The following is a 25,138-nucleotide window of genomic DNA, read 5'->3' on the forward strand; positions in this document are numbered from 1 at the left end:
CCCACTATTCATATATTTGGCCTATAAAAACAAGTGTAAAGTAGTAATGTTTTATTGAACATTGATGTGAATTTTCAGCAACATATCTTACTATGTGGCACAATAAGAAGTGCAAAATATTCAATTTTTTTTTTTTGGACCTTGATGTGAATTTAAGATTATTGATAAGCATTGGCTTATTGCAATTTCACATGTGTACAAACAGCAGCTTAATCCACCTGATATGTGCTATGTAAATAAATGCAAGCGATTTGATGCAAGTAGCTCTTGGCCACTTCCATTTTTTCAAAGTAGCTCTCAGATGAAGAAAGGTTGGAGACCCCTGTATTAAAGGGTTTCTTTAGCGAGCCTTTTGATTCCGATCTACAAAGTATGGAAGCCCATTTCCGCCAGTTAAAAAAATAAAAATGAAAACAATAAAGTCATAACAATGAGATAAAAAGTCAAAATTATGAGATATAAAGTCATAATAATGAGATAAGTCAAAATAATGAGATAAAAAGTCAAAATTATGAGCTAAAAAGTTGAAATTATGAGATATAAAGTTGAAATTATGAGATATAAAGTCATAATAATGAGATAAGTCAAAATAATGAGATAAAAAGTCAAAATAATGAGATAAAAAGTCAAAATTATGAGATATAAAGTTGAAATTATGAGATATAAAGTTGAAATTATGAGATATAAAGTTATAATAATGAGATAAGTCAAAATAATGAGATAATAAGTCGAAATTATGAGACTTTATTTTAGTTTTTTTTATTATTTTTTACTGGCGGAAATGGGCTTCCATAACAAAGCCTTACTATTAAAACTATATTTAAAAATATAAATATATATATATATATATATATATATTTTGTGAGCGATTCTAACGCGACAATTTTTGTCCCGCAAGAAAAAACAGTTAGGACACCACCGCTATAATAGGCCTACGTCTACTTTATGTCATCAGCATGAATTAATTTTTTTTGTATCGCCTGTAGGGGGCGCGGTAACTTCTGGGGCTGCGGGTTCGCCATTGGATGACGCCGCTCGGAGGAGGAGGAGACCCCGCGGGCAGTCAGCGCTTGATTGACGTCGAGGAGGAAAAAAGAACACAAGATCGGATTACAAGATGGCGGTCTGTGGACGTTAGCGAGAAGGCCGTCAGAGTTGTTGTGTTCTCTGTGAATTTTCCTCTTTGATAAAAAGGCCTCCTGTTAAGTTATTTCACTCCGTTGACGTAATGCGTGTATGAAATAGCTCCCAGTGTTTCGCTGCTGTTGATAACTTTACTTAGAAGTGCATGTTTTTAATAACATGCGGGAGGGAGCGAAGTTAACAGGTCGAGGAAAACACCAGACGGGTTGAGGTGATTAGCTTGTTAGCAGCCAGCTAGCCTGCTAGCTCGGGGACTCGGGTTAACCATGTCGGACACTCGGCGGCGAGTCAAAGTGTACACGCTCAATGAAGACCGGCAGTGGGACGATCGGGGCACTGGACACGTTTCGTCTACATTTGTTGAACGGTTGAAGGGGATATCGCTGTTAGTTCGCGCGGAATCTGACGGTAAGTTCTCAAGTTAGCATAGCCACATTTACCTTCCAGGAGGAGGAGGAGGGGGGGGAGAGCTAAGGGTTTGCATGCTACCCTCCTGGTTGTGTTCGGACAGAAAGCCTTCAATTGCCCCACGTCGTTAACACACTGGCCTCGCTTCATTGACTTGACTGCAACATGTGGGACCAGTGGTGTCGTGCTCTTTGTAAAATCTGCAATGGCACCGTCCCGAGAGAAAAGACAAAGTAATTTATTAAATGGCTAATGCTAGTGAGCTCGTTGCTGTAGCAGGCGAGGTGGTCTTAGCATGGAGGGGGGGGGGGCTTCAAAGTCTAGTCTGAAACGTACTAACTTATTACTGCTCATTAAAGTGAATCATTATGTGGGACTTTAAAGTAAAGGGGCTTGAGGTGAGTATCTCTCTTATTGTCTCACCTTTTTGTATATTTCGCAACTTTGTATTGTTCAACATTTTTTTTTTTTTTACATTGTTCTACGTTTAGTTAATTGATCTCCATGTCACAGGTTAAACGACGATCTCCTCCAGGAGTTTCGTTTTTTTTTTATTGTTCACATCTGTTGTGATAATTTACACTAGTGTTAAAGAGAGGCTACTCTGCTCTTTGTGTGTTTTTTTTAGGATCACTATTATTGGAGTCGAAGATAAGTCCCAATACTGCATATCAGAAACAACAGGTAAGAACAGATCATCATCTTCATCATGATGAGTTTTTAAAAAACATGTTGGATTGAAATCATCAGTACATTGAAGAGTTAAATGTGTTGTCCTAGTTATTATAAATGAGAGAAGTGTTGCTGGCCAATTACTGCAAAGATGATTCAGTACAGACAATAGAAGTCAGTATTGGCTCTACTCTTATTTTAAACACTGGAAACCAGTTTATCATTCATGATCAAGCACTCGGTAATTGTGTATAATGTCCCGGATATTTTGTGAATACAACCTTTTTTAAATGTATGCTGTCAATATGATGAGCCTTTTTTTTTTTCGTGCACAGTTTGAGGTTTCTTTCTCCCTCTTTAAGGACACACTGATAGTTTGGTCGGAAGCAGATAATTATGACCTTGCCCTAAGTTTCCAGGAAAAGGCTGGCTGCGATGAGATCTGGGAGAAGATTTGCCAGGTAAAGTCAACAAAGTTTTTCCCAGATTTAGTGTATGTACCAGATTTAGTGTATGTACCAGATTTAGCAGGAGTGGAACCACTAAGCTGGTGTGGAAATGTTATAGATGCTATCACAATTTCTTCATATCTTCATACGATTTGTTTCACAGGTTCAAGGCAAGGACCCTGCCCTGGACATCACCCAGGACCCCATTGATGAGTCGGAAGAGGAGCGCTTTGAGGAGATTCCAGAGACAAGCCACCTGGTGGAGCTCCCTCCTTGCGAATTAAGTCGTTTGGAGGAAATCGCAGACCTGGTCACCTCTGTTTTGTCCTCGCCAATCCGGAGGGAAAAACTGGCCCTGGCCTTGATGAGCGAGGGCTATATCAAGAAACTCCTGGGTCTTTTCAGAGTATGTGAAGACCTGGACAACAGGGAAGGTTTACATCACCTCTATGAGATTGTCCGAGGAGTCTTGTTTCTCAATAAAGCGGCTCTTTTTGAGGTGATGTTTTCCGATGACTGTATCATGGATGTGGTGGGCTGCCTTGAGTATGACCCTGCTCTGGTTCAGCCTAAACGACATCGGGAATTCTTGACCAAGACAGCAAAGTTTAAGGAGGTGATCCCTATCACGGACTCTGAGCTACGACAGAAGATCCACCAAACGTACCGGGTCCAGTACATCCAGGACATCATCCTGCCCACACCATCTGTTTTTGAGGAGAACTTTCTGTCCACGCTCACCTCCTTCATCTTCTTCAACAAAGTGGAGATTGTCAGTATGTTGCAGGTAAGGATCAACACCGGGTAATCTGCATTCTTTGTTATGGCATACTTTATAAGTCAGTATTTAATGATTTTTTTGCGCTTTGTTTTCATTGTCAGTAAAAAAAAAAAATGTTGCATCCGCAGTTTTCTGAGTTGCATTAGGTTACCTTTGTTTGATACATGCAAGTTGACCTGTTGTCCCGTTGATTCCAGAATTTAACATGGTGCATCCTCGATGATGAATGACTAACAAATGCTTTGCAAGTGTTAAATGTATTGATTTCTTATGGTATATGAAATGTTAAATAATGTGGGAAATTAATTTGTCTTACTAACAAAGTACAGTCCTTTCTTATTTTCAATAATCTGATGGATTGTGCTGAATGTGAAGTCAAAAACAATGTGTATGTATGCTCAGGAGACTTTTCAGTATGTTAAAAATGATAAGTATAAAATAATAAAAAGTTGTTCAGTAGGCGAGTGAGGTTCTATTTCATTGCTTCTAATTCCATTTTTATATGGAGCTATTGTAAGGAAGTACCGTAGTGCATTACCATTCCATGATGTTCATTTCTCCAAAACTTAATACAAATTGTCCAAGATTTATTTTTCTATTCCCCTTGCTAATTTGTATTACATTGTATTGTAGCCTCCTATTTTCATTGATTTAATCCTGTTATTCCCTGCAACAGGAGGATGAAAAATTCCTTACAGAGGTCTTCGCACAGCTCACAGATGAAGCCACCGAGGACAGTAAAAGGAGGGAGCTTGTAAGTAAAACCATGTCAGTTCTTTTGGCAGGAGGCTGTGATAGTGCTTTGGAGGTGTTGGATCTTATGTTGATACTGTCAGTCATCGCTGTGAGAAAAGAAATGCACTCATTATTACTGTCCCTGTTAAATCTGTTCCTACTACTGTTTCTAGTTCCTACTCCTGTGCTTTTTTCTTTCTTAAAGAAATAAAAACTCACCATTTAACCTGACTATTGTGTAGGGTTTAAATGCCTTCTTTTGATTGGCTTATTAAATAATAACTATGGCAACACTAATAAATAAGTGTTGATATTGATCCTTTTTTAACATTTGACAGGCGGATATCTGGGAATATGACAGTTCACTATTTTAAAAAAATGTCACTGCTTTACAGTATCATGTGTGGAACAATGCTTTGGAATATTGTTTTTGTCACTTTTAACTGTTTGAATTGTGTTTAATGCTGATCAACAATTAATTTTTTTCTCTTTCTCTTCAGGTAAACTTTGTCAAGGAATTCTGTGCTTTTTCACAAACCTTGCAGCCACAGAACAGGGACGCTTTCTTCAAAACATTGGCAAATCTGGGCATTCTACCTGCTCTTGAAATAGTCATGGTATGTTCTGGATTTTGCATAACTGTGTATAACTTTGATCTTTGGTTAAACATACCCCAGAGTGTGTTTTTTTTTTTTTTGCCCATGTCTCTGTAGCATTCTCTTTTTAAGGCTTTTACTGTTTATTTTCTCCTCTAGGGAATGGATGACCTGCAGGTGAGGGCGGCAGCTACAGACATCTTTTCTTACCTGGTGGAATTCAGCCCCTCCATGGTCAGGGAGTTTGTGATGCAGGAGCCACAGCAGACAGACGACGTGAGAAGCTTTACACACAAACACACACACACACACACACACACACACACACACACACAATAGAGAATGCTTACACTTTGCACTTGCACATGAAAGGATTTAATTTCTCATTTATTTCTGTTTATAACTATATTGAAGTACTGCTGTCTTTAAGTTGGTTTGTATGACGTGTTGTGTTTTTTACTGTGTCATGCCTTACAGTATTTCCCCCAGACACATCTTTGTAAGCTTTGTGCTGCATTAATCTTGCATACAATTCATGTGCTTGTAAGGTTCTTAAGCGGTACTCCTGAGTACCTAGGAAGATCAGAAAAACTGTAAATATCAAATGGATCTATGCTTTCGGTAATCTCTGACATGCAGCAGAGTAAAATGTAAAATCATAGTTTGATGGACGGGAGACCTACAACTGTAAGAGAACCATTTAAGTATTCACTGATTTCATCTACTGGCTATCAATAAAATCCAGACACTGACACTTAATAAGTCTGTACTGACACGAAATATTGTACTGTTCAGAGAAGTTCTGTGTAGTTAATGATCTTCCAGAGGGGTAAGGCTGCATTCAAGATTCAGTTTATTTGTCATTTTCCTTATGTATCTGCACACAGAAAGCAGATAACATTTTTCATTTTCATGGGTTCATTTTACATAGGAGACAATCAGATAGAAACAGCATCATTGACTGTATCTTCTTCTGTGTGTCTTTTTCAGGATGTGTTGCTGATAAATGTTGTGATCAAGCAGATGATTTGTGACTCTGATCCAGAGTTAGGAGGGGCTGTCCAGTTAATGGGTCTGCTCAGGACGCTCATCGACCCTGAGAACATGCTGGCTTCAACAAATGTGAGCAAAACCAACGCACACACAGAAGTATTTTAATAGAGGCTGGCTCTGTTAAAAACAGAGAAACAAGGCCTTAATTATTCAACCAATGCCAGACTTATTGGTCTGAATCCAATTAAACCTGGAAAGGATAGCTGAATTGTTGAGATGCATCGATTGCAATTTCTGTAAAGTACAAACAAACATTAAGTAAGAATAATAAATGACTTTTAATTAACTTCTAAATTGCTCTTGGTCACCTTGTACATTATATTATCAAATCTACTCTGTTTAGCGTTAATGATTTTTAAGTATTTCTTTTTGAGGACTCGCTTGTTCACATGACAACTCGCGCATTTTACGTCAATGTTTCCACAAGCACTTCAAGCACTATTTTTTTTTTAACATTCCCCAATACGAGGGTGGTTTTCACCCCCGACCTGTTGACCAGCCGCTGAGCTGTTTGAGCAGGAAGCTTGATGGTTTATTACAAAGCTAACAAAACACACCGCTGGTAGCATTACCGAAAAACATGGAGTGTAATTCACAGACTGCGGCATCTCCTTTCTGGTTCCTCTAAGATGCAGCTCCAGGACATGAGTTTTGGCTGAGATGAAAGATTACAACTGTTACTTTAAGATATTTCTCTGGAAACATTTAAGATAGACAGCTTTTGTTGACCCGTGGACTTTTAGTATTTTACTTGATACACACACATTAAGCACGCTGCTCTCCTATTGTTCTATTGTTCGCAACAGAGATTTTTTAATTCTGTTCAAGAAAGTCCTCCCTTTTTGTGATCTGTATGGATTAATATTGGTTTTTATTTAAAGTTGAGGGAGGGAGATGGATCGTCAGTTGGTGAGCTATGTTGCCTTTTACCGACTGCGCTGCGTAGTCTGTTGATGAAAGTGTCTCAATAGAAACGGACTGTTTGTGCTTTTTTAAAAAGCAATTTAGAGACGGTCAGACCCATACATGAACTTTCAGAAATATCTTCTGCTTGTTTCTAGAATTTGTCAGTCTGTCTCAACGGGAAATTGTGTAACCGTGCTTAAGATCCTTTCCCCACAACAGGTGCATTTGCATTGTTACAGCAGTAAAGGCAAACAAACGGCAGAAGTTTAGATAAGCATCAATTAAAAACTATAATATGTAAACTAAATATGTTTTTTTTTTTTAAAGCAAGAAAACATGTTTCTCACAAAGGGAAATTTAGATAATTCCTCATTTAAGAGACTTGTGTTATTTTTTCTATTACTATTGCTTTTGAAGAAAACCTAATCGCCAGAATAATAACTTTAAGTAACGATTTCTCCAGCCCCCAATGCCACCAACTGAAGAATGTACCACTTGTTTGTACAAACATCAACACTGGTCATCAACTCTTGTCATTGGTTTCCCTTTAGAAAACTGAGAAGACAGAATTCCTGAGTTTCTTCTACAAGTACTGCATGCATGTCCTGACGGCTCCTCTTCTGGCAAACACACATGACAAAAACTCAAAAGGTGAGCTGAAGACGGAGCCCTTTTTGTAAAATGTCGAGTTTCAAACTAAAATAAATACAGACTGTCACTGATGAATCTGTGTCGTTGCCTTTCAGATCTACAGGAGGGCTCAACTAAAATCAATCTGGTCTGTCCAGGTCAGTGAATTATGCCTTTATCAACTCAACTGTGAAGAACTGTGCATGCCAGAGTTTTTTTAAGGCAGATAATGACATCACTTTTATATTTCTCCCTTTCTTTAAACTACACACTCTAGAAAAAAGATAGAGACAAACAACCTAACAATAGCTCTAATGAGGCAGTAGTTGCAAAGTATTGTAATTAATTCACTGTTGCTCTAAATTGAACAGACAAAGTCTCTTATTTATGATTTGAAAAAGACTGGACTTAAAGGGCGTAGTCCTCAGCTTTGTTTAATATTTAGAAATTTTGCATACATGTTGTGTCAGGTTTTGAAGAAGCTTTTCTCTTTTTTTTATGGGTAGACAACTTCCAGACAGCTCAGCTGCTAGCACTGATCCTGGAGCTTCTGACCTTCTGTGTGGAGCACCATACCTATCACATCAAGACCTACATCATGAACAAAGACCTGCTCAGGAGAGTGCTGGTGCTAATGAACTCCAAACACACCTTCCTCGCCCTTTGTAAGTGCGCACATACACAAATGCTTTAAAGAAACACCCACACTTTTTGTTTCTTTGTCTTTCCCTCTGCATGGTTGTACTACTTTCTTGCAGTTTATTGACCCAGAAAAGAAACAGTTTTTCTTGAATGTATTTTCTGTTTTTTTTTTTGTCAAAGGTGCCCTGCGTTTCATGCGCAGAATTATTGGTCTGAAGGATGAGTACTACAACAGATATATCATCAAAGGGAACCTGTTTGAGCCTGTCATCAATGCCCTGCTGGACAACGGCACTCGATACAACCTCCTCAACTCAGCCATCATAGAGCTCTTTGAGTTCATTAAAGTGGTGCGTAGACACAAAATAAATGAATGAAAAGGTTTTGTATCCGAGTGCGCACATGTAAATAGAATTCTTTGTGATTTTGACACCATGTCTCGTCTTTCCAGGAGGACATCAAGTCTCTCATTGCTCACATTATCGATAACTTTTACAAAGCACTTGAATCAATTGAGTACGTCCAGACTTTCAAGGGCCTGAAAGGAAGGTACGAGCAGGAAAAAGACCGTCAAAGTCAGAGACTCAATAGGTCAGTAGACCGTAAACGAAAGTGCTATGGTTCTAGTTTTATCTGATGTAATTGCGACCTTTATTAAATATTCCAGTTGTTATTTCTCTGTAGATATCGCAGAGATGCACGCTCGTTGGACGAGGATGAAGAGTTGTGGTTCAATGACGACGAAGATGATGAAGATGGGGAGGCTGTTGAGAAGTGCCGCATGGAGGACGATTTCTCTGACAGCTATGGCAAGTACATGGAAGCCAAAAAAGGTAAGCTGCTGTGGTCTGACTGAATGTGTCTTCATTAAGATCTCTCCCAGGACTAGAACATCCCTTCAAGTTTGATATTTATAATCTATGTTTATGCAGGAGCTGCTAATGGAGCCAATGGTGCCAATAATAATGGGAAAGCTGCTGTAATCCCGCCTGCCTCACCAGCCGTCACTCCAAACAACAGTTCGACTTCCTCCGTCAAAACTGTTGCCCTTCCTGCCACACCAGTAGTAAAGGTAATACATCTTTACAAATAGTTTGAGAATGCCTCAGTGTAATCAAGTTATTTTCTAAACCCAGTATTGGCAGCCAGATTAAAGTCAACATCATCATCACTGTTGTACTGTTAAAAAAAATTTGTTAAATTTAGTTTGGATATATTATCTTACTTCGGCTGGGCAGACCGAAAGATGACTGTGAGCAAACCACAAAAAAACAAAAGTTTCCACATGTTCCACGTCGAGTTTCTGCTGTCATCTCTTCAGTAAGTCTCTCCTCAAACACAGCAGCCTGATGTCAGTAACACACTTCACTGCTTAACAAATAAATAACCTCTTGAATTAAGCAAGGGTAAAGGCAGGAACAAAATATATTTATTTTGGATTAAGTGGTACAATTTGCTTCTCTAAAGTGTTGTTTCATGTCACATGTCTTTTGTAATTGGGTGTCATAATGGATGACTCCGTCTCACTGGCTGCAAAACAGTTTATTCCTACGGTTACAAATAAAGTAACCTGAACCTTACAAGTAGCAAAAACAATATTATTTCTAATAATGTTTTCAAAACCTTTTTCATCATGCTGGACTGAGTCAAAAACTAAGGTGAAGTTAATAATCTGTAAATTTGAATACTTGTGTGTCCTGGCCTAATGGTGAAAATTCACATATAACATAACTGCAAATATGAGAATTTCACTACCATTACATGTTAAAGGTTCAGGCTGATCTATTACAGTAGTGTTAAATGAGCAACCATTAAGTCAGTGTTTTATTTATCATTTTCTTACCAAATGTATCTCACCCAGAGCCGTACACTAATTCTGTCCTTGTTCAGAAATGAGCACAGATCATGATGGACAGCCAGCACCTGTAGATATAAGTTGTGTGCGTGTTTGAAATAGTTAAATTTACATATGTTGTGCTTGATAACTGGCTGCTTTTGTTGATCTCTAGCTTGCTTCTCTTCCTTTTTCTCTCAGACCGCTCTGGTTGGTTTGGTAGACTACCCCGACGATGAGGATGAAGAGGAAGAAGAAGAGGAGGAAGAGCAGTCACAGAGAAAGCGGCCTCGTCTGAGCTCTTAAAGGCAAACTGTCCTCTGTTTGGTCTATATGGAGGGACACTACGTCCTTACTATCCTCCTTCCTCTGGTTGTCTCATGCATCCTCAGCCTGCTTGTGCCACCTGTCGGTCTCACCGAGGAGACGCACAAAGACAAGCTCCCACCTCACTCAGTCCCTCCTCATCTTTGCTCCTCTTTTCTCCCTCAGTGAAGGAGATGGGGAGCTTCTCTTTTGGAAAGGAAGACGGATCAGTCTGCTCCTTCAGCCAGATGATTTTACCCCCTTTTTTCTCTGACTGTCTCCTCTTGGAGATAACAAATTCTCCTTTCTTTCTCCTGAGGAGAAACTCATTGACCCTTTTAAACTCATTCCTCCTCTTAAACTCTCCTTCTCTCTTTGTTTGAACTCCTTCTAAGCAAAATTCTCCTCTTCATCCTCACTCCTATGTATCAACCAGAGAGGCTGCAGAGGTTGAATAACAGTGCCAAGAGGGTTCCCAACTCTGCCCTGTTGCTATAGCAACAGTAGCGGGGAAGCTGCGGTACTACAGCAGCCCCACAGGATCCCTTACTTGTACTCGTTTTGAACTCTCTTCTCCATCCGTCTCAAACCGGAACCAATGAGCTCCAGAGAAAGAGGGAGCCCGAACACAACCAGCCAGCGTATGAACTGTTGAGGGGGCCAGTCAGGCTAGCAGGACTAGCCGCCATAGTGATAGTAAAAGCTTGACTGGCTGAAGTAGTGTGTGTGCGCCGCCCCGCCACAGAACTGCTCACTGCAGTCGGGGATACAGGCAGCGTAGAGGAATCAAAAAAACATTGAGAGACAAGGGAGGTGACAAAATGTACCAGGATGACAATTCAGCAGTATCGTGGCTTAGATCCAGAGGAGCAGGACTCAAAGCCATGGTGTCAGTTTGACCAAGGCTCACACACAACACAACACAGTGTCTCACACACAGGACTGCATTAGCCAGAAATCCTGTATTTCATGGCTTTGTTAAAAATTACTGTACAGATGTTTGTTTTTTTCTTTTTAATCATTCGCCCCTGATCTGATTTTGAAAGGGGATACAGACACCTACCTACCTGTGTATTTTTGTTGTCGTTGCACAAAAGGTGGGGTCACTGTTCACCCTTTCAGTCCAGTTCATTTGATTCAATGTAAAATGCAGAAAAGCTGCAAATGCTGGTTTTAAAAATATAATTAAAACTGCAGATAAGTCCTTTTTTGCAGCCAACATTTTGAGGATATCTGGAGTTTGTATTTCAGTGGATTTAAGAAGTTAGTGGCCTCATTAAAATACACATCTTGCCCAGTTTTTGTTGTGACCAGGTGAAAAACCTGAGCAGTTGGGTTCAGCTTGCTTCAGAATAGATTTAGTGCTCACTATTGTTTCAGGAGGTCCAGCTCCTCCCTCCGCTCACACAGATCTCAGGTTCAGAGTTCAATAGGCATCAGAAACAAAAAAGCTCCCCATCTTAACTCAGCATACATCTGACATCTAGTCTTGGATGGAGAATTATTGCTTTGAGTTAATAGGGAGCTTGAAGTGCCAGTGTTGGGGTCCTGAATGTTCAACACCACGTGATCCATTTAAAAAACATTCAGCTTTCTTTCAGATTGTCTAACTTCTAGTTTTCTCTGGCCTGTCCTCAAAAAAAGCTCTGCAGACAAAAAATAGATTGAATGAATTTTTTTTTTTAACTCAGTGATTGGGTGAACTTTTTTTAAATGAGTAATTGACACAAACAACAAGCAGTGCTATTTTTTTAAATCAAATTCCGAAGTATTTGAGACAGCACAGGTTTGACGAAGTGCGACAGTCATGAGACATTTCAGTGTCTGGTTAAACATTTCTCCTGTTGTGTCCTCTCTCCTGGTCACACCAATAACTCTCTGAGGAAGGAAGTCCAATTTAGCTTAAAGACAACCTGCTGGATCACACGGCCGTCTGAGTTACACCACAGGCAGCAGCATTAGAGCACAAATTAGACAATTATTTCCAACATGCTTTTCAGGATGTACATGAGTACATGAGCAGCGAATTGTCTTTCTTACAGTCTGTAAGCGTTACCCAAACAATATGACTGTTTTTGCTCTCCCTTGATGAATTTGTACCAAGTGCATTTACTACCACTATCCATTCTTAACATTTGTATGAGTTTATTTGATATTTGAAATTAAATGTGACCCTGACTTTGAACTTATGAATCTAACGTTGTTTTAATTTTTCTGAAGAGCAACAGAGTCCAGATGTTTGTATTCCTTAAATCAGCCAAACTATTTCCCAGGTATTTTAGATCTATTTAAGACAGCAGTAAGGGGAAATATACCTGAAGACCATTAGTGTGAATTGTAAGATGCTGTCTTTGCGTTAAATAGTTCCTCCTGTGATCTGTAAAAACAAGGAATTAACAGCGTTTTGACGGGACATGACACATGCACAGTATTTTGTCCTATCAAGTGTTCTTTATACAATTAGTACACAAGGTAATAAACCCTGTTTTTTCTGATTTAATCAGAAGGTAATTCTGACACTACTTTGTACTGACATGTAGCAAAGTTTTTATACACACACAGAGTCTGGGGTCGTTTCTATAAAATGTGATTTTATTAAACATTGTACATGAAATACTGCGTTCCTTGTAGAAAGCGACACACTGTTCTCTTGGCCCCTTTATCAATACATGACAGTGATCATCTCTCCAGCCTTCACAGTTGTCTCTGCTATCTTGTTATCAGTTTTATGGTGTACCAGCTGACTCAGCCTGCAGGCAAAGCTAACGTAAACAAGACTTGTGTTAGCTAACATTACTTCACTGTGACATATTACTCTCAGGGCATTAACCCATATCTCAGATACAAAGCCAGGCCAGCTGTGCCTAATAGTAAATCTGTATAAACTTTTGACTGTAGCTCAGATATTTCCAAAATCCTCCCTCAGTCACTGCTATAAATAGTATTTTTCACTATAGTGTGCAGACAAATGGGTTATCAGTCGTGCTTTTACACGATTACTGACCAGTGTTGTGTTGCATAATTAACATATACTTATCTATGAATAGTGAAGCACTGAATTGTTAGATGTTTAGCAATAACTTAACATGCTGTGAACACACTTGTACTCCATTTTTGGGGGGGCATTCAACATTGTCAGCTTGTCGCCTGACTTGTCCTTGTGCTTTTCAGTTTGCCTTGTATTTTCTTAACTTGCTCAGTCAAACATATGCGACTGTCTTAAAGGTCTGACAATATAAATGATCTCTTGAGCGCTGCCTGACGCATACTCAACTGGTACATTATAAAAATTACAATTATAAAAGAAGGTGCACCTTGTTCCTCTGTTGTCAGCAACGAAAGTGAACGCTGATGGAGGAAGACCTCTTGCTATTTGTATTTCTTTGGAAAAACTCTGTGTCTGTAAAGTGAATTAACTGGAGGCTGCGTAAAGGAAGCCTTATGTTTGATTGAAAGTAGACTGAAAAGAAATGTGAATATTGCAGTTGGAGAGGGAAGTTATTTCTTGATCACTTCCTCTTTCAGCTTGTCAGCCAGATGTTTTCTCTTCTGCAGCTTCTTCCTCTCCTCGGCAGTTATCTCCTGCGTAAAGAGAACAGAGCGGGTAGGAGGGTAAACAACCAAACAGAAGATAACAAACACCATCATTGCGTTAGGATGAAATGTAGAGGTAGCGAAAAGCACTGGGAAACGGTACTCAAACTAACAAAGCACATGTATAAATACTTTGTACATATATGAGAACACTAAGCAAAAGCAGCTAATTTGGGAATTACGACTCTACCTACTTTGAACTATCAGTGTTTCCAAAGCTGTATCAAATGATCCAATATTTATCCAGCCTTGGAAAAACTACTGATACCTCTCAATGCAGCCAACAACTTTTCTCTCTTTCCAGGACAAAGACTTCAGGTACATTTTTGTGGGTTAGGTAGAGCCAAAGCGCAAAAAACACTACACAGCAAAACGTAGGCAACACACCGCCGCACAAATGAGTACATGTGTTCACATCAGGCACGAGCAGCTGATGGATCACCTGTTTGGAGGAGTTAGCTGTAGAGTGTTGTGCTGGAGGAGGAGGAAGAGGAGCAGGAGGGGTACAGGCCCCATTCCTCTGTGACTGCCCCACTGCCTCCTTATAGGTCACAGCATGTTAGAAACAGCACAGAGGGGAAATGAAAAACAAAAAGCCAACAAATAAGTCAGATGGATGATAGAAAGGAAAACCATGAGGGAAATGTGGGTTTAAGGAAATTAAGAAAGCAGTAAAGGAATAAAAAGGTGAAATGACGAGAAAGAAAAGGTTTGAAAACTCTACGTTCGTGTAATTCAAGATCTGTATTTACTGTTGCTTCCATTAATAACTATAATGGTCTGATACAGGGAACCACATAAGCACATGGCAAGGGTTATTTAAATCAACATTTCTACCGTCTGCAACCACAGACTTGAGTGCTTACAGGTTTATGGAACATGTTTTATGTCCATTTCATGAGTGGCAGACAAAAAGACTGAGAGGCTGGACCAACCTGGCAGAGTGTCAGGTGAGGACAGAAACATGAGAAAATACTGAATTGTTAATTTATCTAGTACAAAGAAAATCAAGTACACTATAGTCATATGTCATGTGACAGTCAACTGTCCTCAACAATCAGGTGATCAATCCTGATGTTTGACCTCTTTGTGAAGGGCTGTATAAGAAAGACAGGAGAAGGCTGTAGTTACCGGTGTGGTCGTGGTGGTCATTGTGGTGGCGGGTGACTCCTCTGGTGTGGTCGCCTGCTTGCTTTTCTGCTGCTCTTTCTTCAGTGCATGCAGCTTGTCTCGCTGCTGACGGAGATATGTCGCCCTCTGCTGGAGCTGCTCCTGCTGAGATGCTGTTAACTCCTGCAGAGAAGAGGACAGGTCTTACTCTAACTACGCTCACAAGCAAACATTAGGTACACTTGAATTTTGGTCATGATGGAATTTGATTACCTGCTGATTAACAAAACACTACAATAAAACTTTTAATAAGGGGAAGATGGAATGAACTGCTGAATAGATTCTATGTTCATTAATATAAGAAATGTAGGACAAACAATTTGGTTGGCTCTGGCATTTCTTTCTCACCAGACCAACTAGATAAAACCTAAGCACTTAGCATCACAACACAATCCAGCTCACAGACTGTATGCACTGTTTGTAGCAGGCTCACAGACTCACAGTATATGGCTTAGAGAAGCCAGCCTCCCTGTGTGCCTCCTCCAGCCACACCTCAGCTGCAGTCTGGCTGCTGCTGCTCTGCTGCTTGGATTCAGGACCAAGGCTGACTTGGGGTTCGGAGGACTTCACTGAAGCTCTCACTGCTGGGAGGACTCTGGACTCGACACCATTACTGCCACAATCTGCATTCAAAACACACATTCATGTCTGTATGGTTACTCACAGCTACCTCAGGGTAGTTTGTTGTAAAAAAAAAGAAAAAGAAAAAATAAATTACATGGAAACGTGATTTGAGTGACAGCTAATTTAAAAATAGAAAAATACAATACATCTCCTGTAACCCCACATTTTTCTTCAAAGGTTATTCATTTTTTTTTTAATTATGTGAATAAATTTAAGGTTCTCTCAGGTTCAAATAGAGCCAGTAAACCGAATTAATGTGTTGAGTTTTAATGAGGCGTATTGAAGAAGAGTTTAGAGTTTATAGCTCTTCTGATTTACCTGGTTTAGGTTTGGATGTACAGCTGCTCTTAGATGCACCATCAGGATTAGCTGTCCTGCCTTCATCTTTTTTCAAAGGTTTGCCGTTCACCTGGAAGGAGGAACCCCCGGCATGAGTACAATACATATAAACATGCTGAAAAACACTGCATAAAATTGAGCCCAATTTTGCAACCAGCTAACGCTACAAATTTAATTTTACAATTATGTAGAAAATTACAGGATACTTAAAAAAAATAAATGTTTCAGTCCTTCCACATCTATACCTGATTCAGCAGGCAGATTACAACTTTGGGGAAACTCAGTCGTAAGCCATGTTCCACGTTGCATGACACCTTATGGGCTAAAGTTGGTGCTAAATATTATCAAAGGATTTTTTTTTTTAGAAAAATGTATAATATCCCCATAAAGATTTCCTCATGTGCCAGAAACCCCTTTGATCTCTGACTGTCTTCCCTCAGCCCTCTCTTATGTTTTTCTACAAAGTCCTTAAAAAAGTCAAATAAGTCTTAATGCACTGTAACCAGAAACTGCTTGCGTATAAACTGGTCCAAGAAGGTCCTTTTCTGGTGAATCAGTCTGTGTGAGTTTGTTTCCTCTGAATATGTTAAGACAATATTTCACATGAGATTTTTGATCAATGTAAATTGCAACAAAAAACAAACACTTACCTGTCACCCTGCAGTCAGAACATATTTTTATTCTATTGATACCACACAAGCAGCCTAATTACTGAGACTTTGAACTACAAAGCGGCTACATGACCAACTCACTATTCAGTTTATGAAGTGACAAAATACTTTCCCCTCTAAGATTGCACTGATACCTTTGTTATGGTTATGATGCCAATTCTGTACCCAGTTCTTGTATATTCAGTCCTACAATTACCTACCTTTCCCTCAGTAAAATGATGAGTATTAATGCATCCTTAGAGTGGGCAGTAACTGTCTGTCACTGGTTCAAATCTTGCTACATGAGAGGTTCAATTACCAGATTTGATTCAGTGTGTCCGTTCACTATTGGGACGTGGTGACCATTACTGCTGCTTCTGTCAACATTCTCCTTGGTTTTGGCCTTTGCATGAAATAAATAGCACAGTGTTATAGAAATGAGGTCCAAATGGACACACAAAAACTCTGAGTTGATAATAAATCATAGTAGATAAAACCCCACCAAAGTGCAGCGCCTGCAGATTTTTACAGATATCAACCTTGTAGCTTGCACAAAAGCGTCACATGTCTCCCATCAGGTTTCATGGATTTCCAAAAGTCTAATTTGGCTCCCAGAGCCTGTGATCTCATGATGCCTTACCTTGGCAGTGTTGCTCTGTTGGCTGGGAGCAGATGTTGCATTAAGGGCTTCCTTGCTTTCTACCACTGGCTTATCAGAGCAGCTGCTGGAGGTGGAACCAACCTCTTCTTCTAATTGCAGCCTCCTGGACATTTCCTCATCGTACTCCTCTTTGGATTTCCTGAGTAGAGTAGAAGCAGAGGAAAGACAGCGTCCACTGTATGATTTGATTCAGGGTTTATTGTCGGAGTTAATGAAAAGGATTTGTTTTCACTTTTCATAGATGAGCACCAGTGAAAGTATCATCTCTGATTCCTGAAAGCATGAAACAGGCTGTCTTAACAAGTCATGTTCTTTAGCATTCAGGAGCCCACTTAGGCCGTTCCAGAGTATGATTAGTAGCCTGGGTGTAATAAAAGCCAAGTTAATCTACAGTAAAGCAGATTCCATTGTCTAGTTAGCTTTTAACCATGCTGTGGCCTTGCTTGATCACAGGGATCACCAGGGCGCCACACACAGATCCTTTAATATGATTTATTCAACAACTTAAATGGCATTGAATTACATTTCCACAAAGCATTTATAAGTTGGTATCTAAATGGAGAGGGATCATGTGACAGAGCGACTAAAAGATGGTCTAATGAACATATTCAACAACTCATCATTGCAGATCGAGTGATTGAACTGAGCATCCAAATAAAATTATGCCAAAAAAAATCAACATAAACAAAAGCTTGAACTTTAATCTCAGCACTGCAGTGATGAGTTTATGACCGTTACTCACATGTGACTAACTGAAGGATACTGCAGAAGAGAGGAGGCATGCTGAAGTATCAGTCAGAAGTTGTGTATTCATTTGGATGATGTTCATTGACTTATGTTTTTTTGGTTGTTTGCCACAAAATGTAATCCATAACATTACATTAAGAATGACTGTATGAATACCTTCTATTCAAGCTGTTGACCGACTAACATTTTTATAAACACAGCAGTACATGTTCTGTTCACAAAGCCTCAAGCCATTACTTCAATGTTTTGATCCAAAATCGTTCGAACCACAAGGCATCAAAAGACATTCAACCGAAGACAGCTGAGTACCTGTGCTTGAAATCAGTAACATTTTGAAAATATCCCAGCAAAAAATGCCAAAGTAATTTCCCCATGAACACATGAATGACCACTGACTCATTTATGGCTAATGTATCCAACAACCTTTCACTGCTGAGGTGAACCATCCAATCATTTGCAGACTTATGACATAGATAAAAAATATATATATATTTTGCAAATTCATTTGATTTACTGATTGCTTAAAAAAAGGAAAATAGCTTAAATTCCTTCTTACACAAGTAGCTAATCAAACTTAAAGGAAAAACGTGTTATTTTTTAAATATTCAATCCAATAAATGATCCACTTCAAGCTGAGTAACTTTGTAAAAAAAACTCAGACATTACTAAATCATGTCAGTTTAGAATTAAAGTCAACTTTGAAACTCAAAGATTTTAAGGTATGATGTCATTATATGGGAATAATTTGCAGAGATAATAATTTGCATTGCATAGAGAAACCCTGTAATTACAGTATATCTTTAAAGGTAGGAAATGAAGGGGAGTACAGTGCTGATTAACAGCCAGCGTACCCTGTTAAGACAAAGGGGATAAAATACTTTTTTTCCTCAGTTGCTTGTTTAGTGTCAATCCCTCCATCCTAAATTAGCTGAATCCTAAGGAGCTTAACTGCGGTCCCATTAGACTCAGTGTGTTCTACTTGGCCAGGCTGCCAGCAAAATCTCATTAGGTAGCAGGGGTAGGAGCTTCAGGCAAGCAGGACACATGGCCAATGTGGACATAAAGACAATTTGGAAACATCAGAACAGCACAATAGGGAATCATCTCAGATCTGATTATTTCAAGTCTTAATTACTTTAATACTAAAAGTAAATAAATTAATACATATCTACTGACTTAAGGAATGTATAAAATGTTTCCGTATCAAAGTTATTTAATTATGATATGTAATGTCTCTTTATCATAAAGAAAAAATCTATTCCATTGGTGGGTGGGCTGGTGAGTATAAATATTATTAAATTATGTTTCCCAGCTTTATAAACAGTTGAGGATTGGAATATTTAAAAAAGGCATACATACGAGGTAAACATTGTAAATGACTGCCATCAAACACAGCTGATATTTGAGCGTTTTGTCAGAATTCAGAGAAAAGAAGCCAAGCCTCATGACAATCAGTTGTAAGCTCACTGATTGTTGCTACCCTGAACATCACATCTTCATCATTGAGGTATCAAAATATTTCTTTCATTGCACCTTTTATTGTTCAATGTATGCACTGTTTCCTATCCTCTTGACAAAAATCAAGACAAGTCAAAAAGACCATACACGAATAACAAAATGCTGAAAAATTGCTAGAGAGAGAGAGAGAGAGAAGAATGGACAGAGAGATCATGGGACTTACTTGAGAACCTCCTGCAGGATTTTCATCTCTTGCTCCTGAAGCTCTGTCATCACGTCAACACCATCAGTCAAACACTCTGGGAGGGCGCCTATGCAAACAAAAACACAAAGGCATGTTACTAGACTTGAAATGATATCAGAAGTGTTGTAAGTGCATGTGTGTTTACATATACACATACATATATATATATATATATATACATATACATATATGTGTGTGTGTGTGTGTGTGTGTGTGTGTGTGTGTGTGCATACCATTCCTTTCTTTAATGACCCTGAGGGCTTGAAGCTGGAGCTCCATGTTCTTCTGGACCATCAGAGAGCGAAACATTTGGAAGTCGTCTGTAGCAAGAACTGGCTGAAACACAGACTAAAAAAACAAAAAGGAAGACTATGAAAAATCACGTTATATAATACATGATTATGAATGAATGGTGATGGAGCAAAGTGTAGAAATCCATCTGAAACTTCTTATCAGTTTGTACCAGTATTGTAAAATTGTATGCTATTAAAAGTATCTTTTTGGCTAAACCTTACTCTAAAAACTAACCAAGGTCCAGAGAATAATCAAAGAATTTAATAAAATATTTCCAATCTGTTTAATGTTGCTTCAGTATCAGAAATCAACTTAAAACTTAAATATAAAAGTATATTTCTAGAGACAAATTCTCTAGAAATTTCAAAAGACCACAGTGCGCCACAAAAAAAGTACCGTAAAAACAAAGCACAAAGGGAAACATACCTAAAGCAACATCAATCAACAAGATAAAAATATGGACATGCCAACTTTTCAGACTCAGTCAACATCCTTGCAGCAGCAGCAGCAGCATTTTTTGGCCCAACCAAAGAACCACTGTATTCCAGGTTTGATGTAAAGATGGCTTAATTCACTTTTCCTATATCATGAAAAGACCAATGTGACTTTTTTTTAGAAGCGTTTATTTACTTTAAGTAAACATATTAAACATTTTTTTGCATGTGATTACATTACAGAATTGAGTTGCCCTAGCTTAAATTAGAGTTGACTTCTGGGTATTTAAGAGCCTATATTATGCCCTTTTTGGGGTTCGTATATTTAATCTATGTACCTACTTTTGTAAGTTCACAATAGCTAAAGTCCGAGAAAAAAGTCTGTTTTCATGTACTGCTCCTCCTTGCTCCCTCTACGCTCTGAGTCCGTCAGCTGCACTCTGTTGAGCCCACACTGTTAGACCCCACGTGGGCCAAGTCTGCTCTGATTGGTCTGCCGATCCGCTCTGTCGTTATTGGTCAGTTGTTCAGCACGCGTCTCGGAAATTTCAACATGAGCTGCAGGGCTTGCCACAACGAGCCAATGGGCTTAGATCAGTGATCTCACACTGACAATGACGTCGGACTGACAAATATTTATCGAGGGGGGCTAGAACCGAGCGTTACATGCGGCTAATGCTACAGCTAACAGGAGGAGGTAGGAGAAGCCGCGTTTCCACGGACTTTGAATTTTTGCACAAAGATGTGCCGAAACATGCACAGGACACTTGGAAAACACACTGAAGAGCATATAAAACCAGAAAAAGCATAATATGGGACCTTTAATAAATGAAAAAAGTTACTTGTCATTCTTTAATGTACTTGAAAAGACCCAGAAGATGTTTTAAGGACTCAATATATATTTTAAAGGGAGATTCACAAGAAGTGACACGATAGATATGTCATAATTCTAATAATATTTATAGATAGAGAGTATTTATGTAGAATAGATTTGGCCCCAGTACAGATCCATGTGGGACCTCTTGGATTATAGAGGAAAAGGAAGAGAAAAAAAGACCAATAGCCATAATAGGCTATGGGATATGTTTGTAAACAGGGTAGCTTAACTTAGGCTTAACCTTTCATATTAGTTTCCTGTCTGTATTCAAAGGTTTGTTAAACATCTAGGCTAATGCTAGGAAAATCTTTGGGACAAACCTTTAATACATGTTTTCTGTTCTCACAACAACTGTGTCACCAGCTTCTTAGAGATGACGCTCCTTAATGCTCAGCTTCCTTTCTCTTGTGTTTGCAGAAACCTCTAGAAAATAACTTTCTCTGTTCTCACAACAAAAACAGGCTGCTGGAGATTTGGGTGTCAAGTGGCTTTAACTAACTTCTACTATATTTGGTAATTGATGAGATCAAAGTTTCTTGTGAAGCGTGTTGAATTCCGAAATCCGGATCTACCAATGCCACATAACACCTACTGATCAGTGCCAAGGAAAATCTATTTATAGGCTGTAACATATTAAACTGTAGATCCTTATTTAACCTTTGAAATCCAGGTTTATAACCTCATGATTTCTTACAAGTTTTTTTTCTCTAACATCTTACAACTTAGAAAACTAAAATAGAACCACATCACACACATAAAACAAAGTTTTTATCCCCTTTAATTTCATTTTACAGATATGTGTTTTTAGTTTAGCAGTACCAAAAGCACCAAAAGCACCAGAAGCACCAGAATCCCCCAAACACTTTAATGTGTATTCCTTGCCTAAACTAGCTATGAAATAGCATGAACATGCACTCTCAAAAAAGATTATAGGTCTCATGGCACCTATTGCACCTGTTTACAAATGACCTTCCAAACATAAAGTTTAGTTTCCAACTTTTTAAGAGTCTCATCAGTTTCTTAGTTTGGCAGTTTATTACCACCACAACAACTATGTACTGTATGTATAGGGTTAAAGGCTAAAGGACAATCTCTTTTCTTCATCCCTGCCATTTAATTACTGACTTAATTTTCATTATTGTAAACGAATTAGCAGCATACCTTCACACATAAGAGATTGATGTCACAGTCAAACCATTTAAAGCTATAAGGAGACAAGTGAAGGGCATGACATTCATGATTTTCTGAAACTTTTTAGAAAATATGGAAGCACTGAAATATGTATTTCAGTCTTGTCCTTAAACTAAGCGGTTTTAGATAATCACCTATATAGATCTAACTCAGCAAATATATGTTGATAGGACAAAGTGTTCTGAAATATCCAGCTTGAAGAAAATACAGATGAAAATCTGGCTGCTTGCACTTGTGTAGACAAATGTATGGTGGGGCATGATACTCTGCTAAGTGTAATGTAAATTCAGTAGACTGTCTGGATAGACCACATATCTATAGGGTGGGCTTGAAAGACAAATGTGATTGTACAAACTATATTTTCATTGAAATATTTCACCTGAAAATGACTAGTAAGCCTTACATGAAGATACATTTCTATCCTTGTCAACCATTAAAAAGTAGCAGAGCTGCAGTTATGTAAGCAAATCCTAGCCCTGATTCTCTATTCAGGTTAAGTTGAAGACTGACAGTGTTGTGCCAACAGGGAGCTTAACGTACCTGCAGTGTTTTGGACTTGGCAAAAGGAGAGGTGCATGCATCCAGAAACTGATGCTCGTTGATGCCTACCTCTTGCATGTAATTATCCAACAGCTTCTCCACCTACAAAAGCAAAGCAGCTTACATCAGATATGTTTAATGAGTCAGCAATATAAAGCCACCAATGACTAATGTTGACGAGGCAATAAAATACATCTTTTATCATGTGTTTGACACATAAGGACCAAACACTTTCACTCACCAGTTTCTTATACTGCACGTGGATTTCGGTGTAGGACAACTTATTTTCATCTTCATCATCAAAAACTAAAAATGAAGTGAAATCAATAACACCTACATGTTAGTAATACAGCATACAAACAGTGGCCACTGCAGATATTATTTTCTGTATTTACCTACATTAACATTACCAATAGTATTTTGTAGCGATCAATTCAAACACAGAGTAGATAATGTTACTTTTTAGTTAATTAAGCAAACTTTTCTTGCATGAACTCCACGATGCCATGACGTGCTAACTTTGTCGTAATCTGTTTTCTTTTGAGCCTTAATGCGAGGCAAATGTTCAGAAATTCGGATACAATGCAAAAAAAAAAAAAAAGTAACTTGCAGGGTTATCATTTTGTAAAATGTTACACTGTTTATACATCTAGGTCAACCAAAACATCGCAGTCACACGCTGGCCTTTTTACACTTAGCTTAGCCACATCGCTCACAGCGCAGTGCAGTGCAGCTTTAAGTCCACAGCTGAACATTGGTCGACATCGTGTATTACCTGTACATTTGTTTTCCATAAAGTCCGTGACAGGAATGACCCATTCCGGACTGCCAAGGTAGCCAACAATGCTCTCAAGAACCCACTCGCTGTCATCCTCAGCCATGTTGGCTGCTGCTGCTGCTGCTCGGCAGTGTTAGCGACAACAGCTCCGACAACACGGCGATGTTCTTCAGGTCGGCACGTCCAGCTCCAGTATTACACCGAGGCAGACAGATGGAAAAACACATCTGGTTTAATTTCCTTTCAATAAACTGGTCCCCATAGCGCTTTACGTGGACTGTGTTGTCCCTCCCAACAGAACGGGACAGTCTCCGAGAAAGAAAAGCGCACTCATGAATTTGCAGAGCCCAGTGGTGACGCCTAATCGGTTGCCAAGGAAACAGTTACGTCAGTCCGCTGCTGTTGCAACTCGAGCCCAGGTAGCAGTGTCGGTAGGTACAGGAATCTCTGCCGCTCTATCTCACAGTTTCAGTATTTTATACCAACACCTATCTTTTGATTCATCTGGATGCTTTAGCTGCAGCTTCCATGCAACATAATTATAACACAGTCAGACTCACATTGTACATTGCTGGAGTAAGTAGGCCCCAAATGAGACACTAGGCTACCAATAGGCCTACTCCACTCCAAACATATAGGCGCCTCTGGTCAGTGGGCCTACTGCTTTGGAAATGTTATGCAGGCCTAATAATGATGAATAAATCTGCTGTTATTTTTTTCCACTTTAGTCAAGTCAATCCTCAATCAAACCTGCTTTAAAAAAGCAGGCTTTGTAAAAGACTTTTCACATAGCCCAAAGTGACACTTTTATAATGCTTATTTTATTAGGCAATATCTCAGATTTTTTTTTTTTTTTTTTAAAGTATAATGTAGTTAAGCAATTAATCCTAACATTAAAGACTGGCAGCCAGGGTTAATATTGCTCATGATTAACTTCTGAGGGAACTTCTGAGCTAATATGATTGAATTAACAGCCTTTGTAATCAGGAAACGAAACAAAAGTCAACAATCTTTTTTAAATAATATTTTTGGATCTTGGATTGAGGACTACAGCATCTGCACATGGGATGCGCAACTCAACCGCTTGGCTATTCACCGCCCCAGCCAATTGTTCTTTAACAGAAACGCTGACACACAAAGCTCAGAGTACATATTTTTTTATTAAGAGTAAAAACTTGTCAATCAGATAATTCAGTAGTGTGCATGGACAAGAGGATTCAATAAATATACATTCTTTCTAGTATTTTTAAAGGTTCATAAGATTTCAATAATCTTTAAAGGTATATAAGATTTCATTTTTATTATATTCTCTAAAAAGGCTCTACTGTGCACAGTTCATAAAGGCAAGGCATGCAAGCAGCGGTCATGCCGAAAAATGTAAC

The 25,138-nt window shown here is 38.9% G+C and overlaps 2 protein-coding genes across 5 annotated transcripts; one reads left to right on the top strand and one right to left on the bottom strand.

Moving 5' to 3' along the window:
- The first annotated feature begins 1,084 nt into the window (after positions 1-1,084).
- On the top strand, positions 1,085-12,340 carry LOC109997353 (protein phosphatase 4, regulatory subunit 3B). The gene is made up of 16 exons (XM_020651796.3): positions 1,085-1,551; positions 2,180-2,235; positions 2,586-2,684; positions 2,836-3,459; positions 4,130-4,207; positions 4,689-4,805; positions 4,944-5,060; positions 5,775-5,906; positions 7,295-7,394; positions 7,490-7,531; positions 7,880-8,038; positions 8,196-8,365; positions 8,467-8,606; positions 8,700-8,848; positions 8,948-9,087; positions 10,051-12,340. Exons 1-16 carry the CDS (start codon positions 1,410-1,412, stop codon positions 10,153-10,155), a joined length of 2,370 nt encoding a protein of 789 aa, XP_020507452.1. The 5' UTR covers positions 1,085-1,409; the 3' UTR covers positions 10,156-12,340.
- A 386-nt stretch (positions 12,341-12,726) lies between these two features.
- Positions 12,727-24,138, bottom strand: cfap36 (cilia and flagella associated protein 36). Of its 4 annotated transcripts, none has more exons than XM_065959308.1 (12): positions 23,754-24,138; positions 23,220-23,284; positions 23,048-23,080; positions 19,876-19,990; positions 19,622-19,709; positions 17,173-17,332; positions 16,852-16,935; positions 15,862-15,952; positions 15,361-15,542; positions 14,881-15,042; positions 14,192-14,290; positions 12,727-13,737 (listed from the first exon to the last, which is right to left on the bottom strand). In XM_065959308.1, exons 1-12 carry the CDS (start codon positions 23,857-23,859, stop codon positions 13,654-13,656), a joined length of 1,269 nt encoding a protein of 422 aa, XP_065815380.1. In that variant the 5' UTR covers positions 23,860-24,138; the 3' UTR covers positions 12,727-13,653. The 4 variants fall into 4 exon arrangements, with proteins under 4 accessions (XP_065815380.1, XP_020507454.2, XP_020507456.2 ...); XM_020651798.3 differs by having other exon boundaries at positions 22,979-23,080; positions 23,754-24,137; XM_020651800.3 differs by lacking the exon at positions 14,192-14,290 and having other exon boundaries at positions 22,979-23,080; positions 23,754-24,135.
- Between the last annotated feature and the right edge of the window lie 1,000 nt (positions 24,139-25,138).

This window comes from Labrus bergylta, chromosome 10 (genome assembly GCF_963930695.1).
Source record: "Labrus bergylta chromosome 10, fLabBer1.1, whole genome shotgun sequence".
Lineage (NCBI taxonomy): Eukaryota > Metazoa > Chordata > Actinopteri > Labriformes > Labridae > Labrus > Labrus bergylta.

Bases quoted from the DNA above. Each gene is read 5' to 3' on its own strand.
- LOC109997353 (XM_020651796.3), top strand. From the start codon at position 1,410: ATGTCGGACACTCGGCGGCGAGTCAAAGTGTACACGCTCAATGAAGAC. The intron at 4,806-4,943 runs GTATGTTCTGGA...TTTCTCCTCTAG, and splicing joins CTGCTCTTGAAATAGTCATG to GGAATGGATGACCTGCAGGT. The intron at 7,532-7,879 runs GTCAGTGAATTA...TTTTATGGGTAG, and splicing joins AATCAATCTGGTCTGTCCAG to ACAACTTCCAGACAGCTCAG.
- cfap36 (XM_020651798.3), bottom strand. From the start codon at position 23,859: ATGGCTGAGGATGACAGCGAGTGGGTTCTTGAGAGCATTGTTGGCTAC. The intron at 15,543-15,861 runs GTAAATCAGAAG...TTTTGAATGCAG, and splicing joins TACATCCAAACCTAAACCAG to ATTGTGGCAGTAATGGTGTC. The intron at 14,291-14,880 runs GTAACTACAGCC...GTGACCTATAAG, and splicing joins TGACCACCACGACCACACCG to GAGGCAGTGGGGCAGTCACA.